The following is a 10,785-nucleotide window of genomic DNA, read 5'->3' as shown; positions in this document are numbered from 1 at the left end:
ACTCCAAAATTAATTATAATAAAATGATGCTGACATGTAAATTAAAATATTTATCCCGTGTTTCTGGCTATGTTGTGACTATGGTAGCTAGTCACAGTAATATTGCCGCTTATTTCTCGTTTTTCAAGCAAAGGTCTTTAGGGAGTTTGAGAGCACAGATGGTTGCTTCGCCTAGCTGAGTTCTGCTAGAAGCAAACCGAACCTATGTATGTGGACGCCTTGAAAGGGAGACGAAGGAAGAGAGGGAGGAGAAAAAAAGAGAGACGGGGAGGGAGGGGAGAAGTGGAAAGTGGTCTCTTGCTGAGCTCTGATATTCTATTCACTCTCTCCGCGCCAGACAGAGAGCAAGCAAGTCAACAGCAATCTTGATAGAGGTAGGTTTTATCACCAAAACTTTAACTTTGACCTATTGCTTGTGCCTCAGCTTAATATGCAGATATCTACATTACATTGCGTTGTGTTGTGCTTTTTCCTGTAAGATAAAATGAAATACCTTACTTTTATGCAGTCTAATATATTGAAATAGGCTATTCGTTGGCGATATTTTACTGAGTAAAAACAAATATTTGGCTGCAATTAAAACAGTTTTGTACATATTGGTTCTACTCTGTTAGAATTGTATGCATTTGGATATTTCCAGTTGCAACGTCTGTGCATTGAAAGGGATTTAAACAAGCACGTATTGACTGCAAATACTTCACGAAAGGGATGTGACAAAAAAAAACGCTTTTCAGAAATAAATGAGTGCTTTCCATCGCGTGGCTGAATAGTTGGTTGACTTAATGCGCCACCCTTGACGTGCGGATAATGGCTAATGACGCGTTTTGCTTGTTTCCTCTATAGCGCAACTTTCACCACAGCAAGATGTGCGCACAAACCCTACTGTTTAAAGACAGCTCGACCTAAGGCGCGCCACAGAAATCAGGACATTGGACAGCGACACCCGGCCGATTTCAGAACCTCCAACCCGGCGGAAAGCACAAAGTCCCCGGCTCTCGACTCTCCTATCAGAGAGCAATGGGTTGCAGAAGCTCTGCTATTAATGTTAAACTTAACTCACTCTTCTACCCAGTATGGTAACAGTATCGATACTGAGGGGACCAACGCGAGTGGCGGATGCCAGGGTTGCAACTGCCTTGACAGACTAAGAGCCCTATCACATTCACTTCAAGTACCAAGTCAGAAAAGAACACAAGCGTCGCGTCAGAAGTGAATTGACAGGTTAGACACACCATGGGGATACGGCACCTTTTGCTGCTCCTCATATACCTGGATCCCCTGAGCGTTTTCTGCGCCGCCACGGGAGGCAAGAAAGTGAAGACGGAGACCAAGCGGACTCCCAAGGCAAAAGAAGCCAACATCACCGCGGCGGTCCCCACCGCTGCGCCGCAGAAGAACACGACCAAGGACTACGATATGTGCACGGGTTACTACGACGTGAGCGGACAATTTGATAGAGAGTTTGCGTGTAACAACACGGTTCACCGCTACTGCTGTGGGTCCTGCTTCCTGCGGTTCTGCTGCCAGGAAAAAGAAAAACGAGTGGATCAGTCAAGCTGTAAAAACTACAACACGCCGGACTGGGTGAAAACGCCCCCCCCGTCGCCAGCCTCGACGGGACAGCCTTTTGACCCGAGCATGGACCAGACGAACACTGCGGTGTACATCACCTGTGGGATCATAGCTTTTATTTTAGTGGTGGGAGTTTCGGCTAAAGTTGCCTACGACAAAGCCACAGAGCCACCTCAGGAAATGAATATCCATAGGTAAGTCAGAATGACTGAATTAATGAACGTCTGCTTGGGTGCAAAGCCCGCTCGTATGTGTGCCGCAACATGATCTGGTCTTTAATGTCTTGAGACAAAAATGTCAATGTCGTTAAACATATTATTCTGTAATGAAATCATGTTCGCATGCAGTATAAAATATATTATGGGTTATCAACCTGTCAATTGAAATCTTCAGTTTTCCGTATAACATGGCCTAGCTAATATGGGGCGTATCTACAGCCCCCAGCCCCAATATGCCAAGAGGTCTGACCCTTGAACTAAGAACACTAGCCGCACCTGGAACAGTTGTACAGTAGACTGACTATATTACTACATGGCAATTAAGGGTCAGAGGTCATAGTTCAGCATACTGTGAGGTGTCACGTGTCAATTGTTATATCTGACATGAATGGGTCCCTTTCTATGTGTGTGAATTATGGCAGTTCTCATACTTTTAAAACGTTAACTTTAGATGTGATTTAGATGTGCTTGAGATTAGATTTGTGCCCAATAGAAATGAATGGTAAATAATGTATTGTGTCATTTTGGAGTCACTTTTATTGTAAATAAGAATAGAATATGTTTCTAAACACTTCTACATTCATGTGAATGCTACCATGATAACGGATAATACTTCATTACCATTCCTTTATAATAATTACCATTCATTTCTATTGGGCACTAAATAATTTGAAACACAACCAAAACGAACAGGAAACACATTTTGTAGAGTCAAAAGCTTGATGTAGTCATTGCAGACTAGGAATATGGGACCAAATACTACATTTTGGACTACTTTCTTTATTTTGACCCATACCTTTTTAAGAAAAAACAAATCTGTTTCTCTGGGCGATTGTATTAGTATAAAATAATAAAATGTCCCAATTTTTTGGAGCATACAACATAGCTCAGTATTTGAATAATTTTTTTATACAGTCATTGCTCATGTTTGTATATCAATAGTGTCAATCATTTCGGACCCCACTATATATGGCTCTGGCTCTGCTTGCTCCATATATGGCACCCCTAAACGTTCTATAAAGAACTCCTTTGTAGGGTTCTTTGATCCGAACCCCAGCCATGGGAAACACTGCAAACGTACGGAGGCTGCAAACAGTGAGCTCTGTCACTCAGGCAATAAGCATTCAACCAATCCATAATTGAACAGCAAATGATTTGCGATTGTTGCAAAAGTTGCTTAAATTACCAAAAGAAAACCTTCTGGATACAATACATTTGCTATGTGATATTGGCACAATGTAGTTGAAAGTTATCTATTTATATATTGATACTTCATTACATGTAACCTTTTTTAAACCCAATAGGGCTACTTTTCTATTGGAGTTTGGATGTTAGGGGTGGATATGGTACGATGAAAAAAGATTAGCTCTATCTCTTTCACAAGATGTGTTTTTAATTCATGTCAATTTACCAACATTTTTGAAAATGGATATTTTGCGTTTTGGAGTGAAACTCTTTTATATGAGAAAACATCTGACTTTTAACCAGGTAGAGATATGTCCTGCCAATACAGTCTGACACTGCTTATAAAAATGACCCTATCACCCACTCATAGTTCAAATGGTGCATACATTTAAAAAATATATATTCTATTGGATTATACAGAATTGAGGTTAAATGCCGGAAGGCCATTAATACGTAGTGTACACATGAAAGCCGAAAAAAATTGCAGAGGTGTTCAAAGGGAAACATCTAAATGATTTGGATAGGCAGGCTTGTTGGCTGGCAAATCAGGTATGTGGGTGAGGGAATGATCCTACTGATGCATATTTTATGTATTTTTTGAGCATGTTTCATTGCAGGTGTTGTGATGAATCTGGTTTCTGCATCATAAACCCGATGTAATAATGCGGAGAGCACTGATGATGCATCATCCCTTAAAATGGAAACGGATAAATCCAGACACACAGCAATGTCTATGCACGTTTCCCTCGTAAAGATAATCATAAAATGTCAAGGCCTTTGCTATGTCAAGTCAAACCAGTTTGTTATCAGTTGACTGTTATAGACCATAAAATGTAAAATATAACTTCTATTCAAGCCCCCCCCCCCCCCCCCCCCACTCCCATACCACCTATCATACCAACACTTTCTTGGTGGTGGTGGTGGTGTGTGCATTCTCAGCCTGCAGTGGTGAACTGACAAGGGTTAATCAGCATTATGTTGGAGATTTCCACCAAGTAGCTGTTTGTAGTTATGTGTGTAAGCTTCCGTGTGTTTTCTCAGCTGTTTCCCGGGTCCCTTTGGGCTTTGCCACATTACAGTTACCACAGACTAGTGGACAACACATGTTGGAGAGCAGACATCGATGAGCAACCGCTGACAAACATTGTACTCTCCCTCTATGACGCATGGTCCTTTCATACATGCATGACTCAACACAGGAGTAAGCTAGAGACAGTGGATAATGTATCACGTTAAGGTCAAAGGATCATTATAATTGCTTCCGAGTGGCGCAGCGGTCTGTGGCACTGCATCTCAGTGCAAGAGGCGTCACTACAGTCCCTGGTTTGAATCCAGGCTGCATCACATCCGGCACACAATCGGCCCAGCGTCGGCCGGGTTAGGGTTTGGCCGGGGTAGGCCGTCATTGTAACTAATCCTTTTTTCTTAACTGACTTACCTAGTTAAATAAAGGTTCAATTTAAAAATAAGAATAATTGCTTGACACATCTGCACAACAGCAAATCCAATGTTAAAGTACCTAACTGAAAGACACAGGTGTGAAATAACTAAAAAACAGGAACAATATTTATAGAGCAGCAAAGGTTATGCTGTAGAGATATTTGTCATGCACAAGGCTTTGAGCAACCGCAGCAATGCAAACATCATTTGATTTCCTCCTCTTCCGAAGTGCCGCCAGAAAAAAATCTAATATTGTGGTTGTTTTCTTTCATGAGGCTGTTGAGTTTTTCTATTCCCTCTCTTCCCTCTCCTCCTCGTCCCCGAGGGTACCATACCTCCATACACACCTGGTGTCGGCCTGAAAAACACTACCATTCAACCTAATTAGAACTGCTTCTCATACACACAACTCTGTTTCTGTTTCTACTGTTTTATTAATGGTTCTCTGTAACCTTTCAGTGCCAAGAAGACTCACTCACCTTGGAGTTTAGTGTAGCTGCTTGGAGAAATTATCTAAATAGTAGTAACAGTGACATTTGGTGCCCAAAATATTCAACGTTTTCACTCTGTGTGTCCCCAGGGCCCTTGCAGACATCCTGAGGCAGCAGGGGCCCATTCCCATATCTCAGTACGACTGTGAGAACTTTGCAGCGATGAACGGCTCTCCCAAAGACAACACTCCTCAACGAACCTCCTCCAAGAACCACTACACCCCTGTCCACCAGTCCAAGTCCAACCACGGTACATTACCTTTATAGTATGCTACATATATTCTACTGTTTTGGGTACATATCTTCAAAGAAAAATTGGTGATGGGCAAATTTGTGAAGCGGTATGAGAATAGTGTGTGAATGTGTTGGTGCATCATCTTTATCCTTCATGACTTTGACCTGCTTAATCAACTGCACGAGACTGTTACTGTATTGATACGTGTCAGTGGTCTCTTATCCTTTGTGTATGAGTGCACACATTGTGTGTCTACGGCATGCTGCTCTCCCTGTCAATGGTGTAATCTCCTATGTTAACATCCCATAATCATCCGATTTGTGCACGAGTGGGAACAAGAGGGAGAGAGAGAAAGAGAGGGATAGAGACAGTAGAGAGAGGAAGAGAGGGATAGAGACAGTAGAGAGAGGAAGAAAGACAGACAGAGGCCCTGTTAGTGTAGATCATTGTGGCTGGTGAGGGAACAGGGCCGGGCCGTCTGTGGCAGGGTGGAAACGGTGGACGCTGTGTGGTTCAGCGGGTGAGTCAGCCAAGGATGACACCCTGAAACACAGACCGCAGCGAGGCCGTGACCGCTTCGGCACGCATGGGAATGGGATTCAACCACACGGCTGGGAAGTGGGAACAGAACAACACTGACAGGGGGTGTAAATCTCGGTTCTGGGATCTCTGAAGAGATACAATCCTGCAGCCACAAACCTGTCTCATGTTTACTGTGAGTGTGAGGCATGTCTGAGTTGAGCTAGAGGGAGAGAAAGAGTAAAAGAGAAAGGTGTTTGAGAGATACACCGTAAGACAGAAAAAGAGTGGAGAGAGGAAGAGACTGTGGCCGTATCCGAAAACCCCATACTTCTGTACCACAACACAACAAGAGAAAGGGAAGACAGACAGACAGACAGACAGAGAAAGACCTAAAAATCCACTCGCATGGACAAAAGACATGCAGAGACACACAGCGGGACAGACAAACAGATGTGCAGGCTAGACAAACAAGTGTGTCAGGTTTCAGACCAGTGCATTTAGGTTGCAGAGCATGGCGGGCCATGTCGTCCCCGGTCTGTCGACCCCGCCGGTCTGTCAACCCCGCCGGTCTGTCGACCCCGGTCTGTCAACCCCGTCGGTCTGTCGACCCCGCCGGTCTGTCGAGCCCGCCGGTCTGTCGACCCCGGTCTGTCGACCCCGCCGGTCTGTCGATCCCGCCGGTCTGTCGACCCCGCCGGTCTGTCGACCCCGGTCTGTCGACCCCGCCGGTCTGTCGATCCCGCCGGTCTGTCGACCCCGCCGGTCTGTCGACCCCGTCGGTCTGTCGACCCCGGTCTGTCGACCCCGGTCTGTCGACCCCGCCGGTCTGTCGATCCCGCCGGTCTGTCGACCCCGCCGGTCTGTCGACCCCGCCGGTCTGTCGACCCCGGTCTGTCAACCCCGCCGGTCTGTCGACCCCAGTCTGCTCCCAGTCAGCGGCCCTGTCTGTCTCCCTGACTCACTGTATCAATCTGGTCCTAATGCTGTGGCCCACCGAGCCGTGCAATGCACCCACCCAACTGGATGACCTTGTGGGAAGTCATACTCAGCGGAGGTCAAGCATCTCGCTCTCTCTGTGCCTTTCTGTCTGTCTGTCTGGTTGTGTCTCTGTCTGCCTGCCTTCCTGCACACAATCGTTGTTAGTGTTAGCTAGTGAACATAGCTCATCATGTAGGCTAGCTTATCCCATCCAATCCCAGCTCGCCCTACACTGTGGACCAGGCAGTCCTGTGGACATGAAAGGCAGTGACAGGCAGAAGAGAGATGGCATGGGTAATGTGTGGGTATAAATTGGGAGTTGCCTTTCTATGCACTAACAGGATCAGGATCGGTGGTACAGCAGCACAGGGAGAGAGAGAGATAGAAACCACTCACTCGCAGTGAAAATGCATATTCATGTGTGGCAAGATGCGCATCCAGTATAATACAGTATTGTAGTGCTCCTGAGGAGAAGATTTATTTCTATGAGACATGTCCCCGCTGAGGATGACACAGTTAGATAGACAGAACATGGAGAACAGAAAGAAAGAAAGAAACAGAATGAAAGAAAGACACAAATAAATGAATAAATGAAAGAAACCCTGCACACACGCCGCAGCCTTCCAAGACGAGCCCCTCGGGTCTCTTAAATCAGATGTCCCAGAGTCCTCGGTAACCAGGTATAGCTAAAAGTCTGGAGAGGCCTCAGAGGACCCTCTCCAACTGAGCCAAGAGATGAAATGACATCACCATCCCCTCTAATCCTAAAATGGAATGCCGTGGTTTTCCACATCACAAGAAAACCCACTTTGCCAAAAAAACTGAGGATTTTCTTAGCATAGTTTTAGATAAATTCCTAAAAATGCAGGCCGGGCTTGTCACAGGTATCCTTGGTAGATTGCCAGAAAACCTGTCCCGCCGTCCGGGCATTTTTAAAAACAGATCCCGGAGCAAACTGTGCAGACAGCAGAATAGGATACCATGCTATTTATATTGTCATCCACTCTGCTTGAGTTGTAAGCTTCAAAACCTGTTTTTAGGTCTGAGAGTTAACATTATACACCCTGCAGCCAGAACAAGGAAAAGTCCTTGACAGTTGTTCAGTTTAGAGGGCTTGAGTAGATTTGACGTTAAACGTACTTCTGGGTTTGAAGTAAAGAAACAAAGCGAGAGAAAATGAATGAATAATTATTTTTGGACCCGTATAGCTCTCATGGAGAAAAACATTTACATTACACTGCAAACACAGATTTTGTTACTGTATGTTGGTTGTTGCTAAAAAATGTGAATGAATTAAGTCCATAATGAATAGAGGAAGTTATGTTTATTGTAGTGTGCAGAATAACAACAACAGTTTCTCTGACATTCAAAGTTCAATGATGACTCTGATGCACAAACAGCTAATGGTGACTATATACAAATGACAACCACTTCATCTTCTCGCTTTTTACGCAACCTTGTTTTGATATGACTTTTGGACATTTCCCACAGCTCTTTAGTGCTGTGTGTGTGTGTGTGTGTGTGTGTGTGTGTGTGTGTGTGTGTGTGTGTGTGTGTGTGTGTGTGTGTGTGTGTGTGTGTGTGTGTGTGTATGCATGTGTATATGTGTATGCATGTGTGTGTGTGTGCGTGTGTGTGTGTATGTATGTATGTATGTATATGTGTATGCATGTGTGTGTGTGTATGTATATATGTGTGTGTGTGTGTGTGTGTGTGTGTGTGTGTGTGTGTGTGTGTGTGTGTGTGTGTGTGTGTGTGTGTGTGTGTGTGTGTGTGTGTGTGTGTGTCTATTGCTCGGAGAGTTTGGCAGCACAGCATGCATGAGTTTTGCCTGGATTACTAAACTATGATTTAATTAGTCTAATTAAGATATGGTTCGCCGATTGGCACTTTTCATAATCAGATTCAGTCTGCACTTTTTTTCTCTCGACATTTTCTGTTTTTCTAATCTTCCAACAATGAATCCTAAGACTGCATGGCTATTACATATCCTCTCTGACCTCCCTCCCTCTCTCCTTCCCTGTGGGCTTGGTAATCATCTCCTCCATTTAAAGAGGGGTATTTCTATGCTGACTGTGTCAACATGGTTAGTATAAACCACCTCCTGTGTGCACCTGTGTTGTGTGTGTCAGAGCGTGCATGTGCTCATGCGCGTGTGTGTGTGTGTGTGTGTGTGTGTGTGTGCGTGCGTGGTCGTGTGTGTATGTGAGAGGTGTGTGGGTGGCGAGGCAGGTGCGAGGGTGTAATTCCTCTTATGAAGACCTTTAAGTGTAGCATCGTACAGTTACTTCTTGTTAATTAGAAGCTATTTTGCATAATGACATCAAGCATCCACTACTATGTTCTAGGTAACACAGTATTTAACCCGTTGGTTTCGTGAGCGATCAACAATTCTGACATGAAAAATAAGTATTGCACAGTACAGCATGGGTAGATTGGTTGTTACAAAGGCTGAGCGCTTACCCTGCATGGGAGGTTGAGAGAGAGAGAGAGAGAGAGAGAGAGAGAGAGAGAGAGAGAGAGAGAGAGAGAGAGAGAGAGAGAGAGAGAGAGAGAGAGAGAGAGAGAGAGAGAGAGAGAGAGAGAGAGAGAGAGAGAGAGAGAGAGAGAGAGAGAGAGAGAGAGAGAGAGAGAGAGAGAGAGAGAGAGAGAGAGAGAGAGAGAGAGAGAGAGAGAGAGAGAGAGAGAGAGAGAAGTACATGCTACAGAGGATGTGCATGTCACCATGTCCCCTCCACAGTAGATAGGGAACTGACCACGCTGTAAAACCACTATACCATGTCAATTACCCCCGCCTGTCTCACTGTGGTAAAGCTTAATCGCCCTTGGAGTTGAATAACCTTGCCAGTCTCTCCGAGCTACACAACACCACCTCTCCCTCTCATTCCATAATGAAATTATCTGATTATTAACATTCTTCTGCTCACAAAAGAATATAGAGCCGGGAACTCGAGAAGGTACAAAAAAAGTGATCACGTGTCAAAGGTACCTCTCTATCTCCTACATCTTTCACGTGCATAGGTGATCATTGGAGGTGAAAGTCACGTATCCTTTTATCAAGGGCAATAAATTCGTAATGCATAGCCTTTTCCGTGGCGGCGCTTCACGCTATCTCACCTCAATAAGTTGGGGAAAGAATCAGGAGAAGGGGATTGGGATTGGGTCTGAAGAGGTCCTTTGGATTCACAGGTTGTCTTCTAGGGTCAGGAACATGGCCTACCCATGATAAAGGTTAGACAGGAAGGATTGTGTATGTGTGTGTGTGTGTGTGTGTGTGTGTGTGTGTGTGTGTGTGTGTGTGTGTGTGTGTGTGTGTGTGTGTGTGTGTGTGTGTGTGTGTGTGTGTGTGTGTGTGTGTGTGAGTGCTCGCAACACAATTACCATGGTAATGGAATGGGAGGATAATACAGGCGAGACGTACAGTAAGCCTAAGACATGATATCTGCAGCTATGGCAACCTCTGGTAAGTGAAGCATGATTGGGTTCACAGTGGTCTTTCCTGTGAGCAGATACAATCTATGGCTTTTTATTAACATGTTTATTTATTTATTTATACTAGTTTTCTTCCATTTTCTAGTTTAAAGAGAGAATGATCAAGGGGTTCTGATAGCAACAGTGATAGTGAGAATCAAAGTAATCGGAAGTATCTGCTGTTTTCAGGTGATTCAAAAGAAGAGGTTTTGATGAAAGTCGGTAGACCAAAGATTTAGTACATCGATCAACAAGAGAAACTTTGCAAGTAAGCAGTCTTTGGAAGACTCCTCCTCGATGTCCCTATAGGTTTACACCAGGTTTCTGACTCTGTGATTGGCTCTTGCAGGTCTCCAATACGGGAAGGAGAGCATCCGCAGCAGTGGGGGTCACGACCTTCATACTTTCATCTCTTCCGGGTTCGTCACGTTGGGCCGCGGCCAGCCCAAAGGTACAGTACAACACGTTCTATATCTTATCTATTTAGCTCTATATAACCCTTAATCTTATCGATCCAACTCTATCTAACCTCTGACCCTTATAAAGCTTATCCATATTACTCTATCCAACCCCTTATCCACCAATCACCATCCCTCCATACACTGACCAGACTCCTTCTGCTGAGTCAACAATGATTCATACTTCTCCTCTTCTTTCCTCTCTCATTCCCTCT

The 10,785-nt window shown here is 44.6% G+C and overlaps 1 protein-coding gene across 1 annotated transcript in view; it reads left to right on the top strand.

Moving 5' to 3' along the window:
- Window positions 1-1,233: 1,233 nt before the first annotated feature.
- The window catches only part of LOC120029644 (protein shisa-6-like), a 63,663-nt gene continuing 54,111 nt past the window's right edge, over window positions 1,234-10,785 (top strand). The window contains exons 1-3 of the mRNA XM_038974930.1: window positions 1,234-1,766; window positions 4,996-5,156; window positions 10,462-10,563. Coding sequence (XP_038830858.1) covers window positions 1,234-1,766; window positions 4,996-5,156; window positions 10,462-10,563 — 796 coding nt within the window. The remainder of the gene's footprint in view (window positions 1,767-4,995; window positions 5,157-10,461; window positions 10,564-10,785) is intronic.

The sequence above is a fragment of the Salvelinus namaycush genome, chromosome 35, assembly GCF_016432855.1.
Source record: "Salvelinus namaycush isolate Seneca chromosome 35, SaNama_1.0, whole genome shotgun sequence".
Classification (NCBI taxonomy): Eukaryota; Metazoa; Chordata; class Actinopteri; order Salmoniformes; family Salmonidae; genus Salvelinus; species Salvelinus namaycush.
The sequence above is the reverse complement of the archived record's forward strand: the minus strand, read 5'-3'. Positions and strand labels throughout refer to the sequence as shown.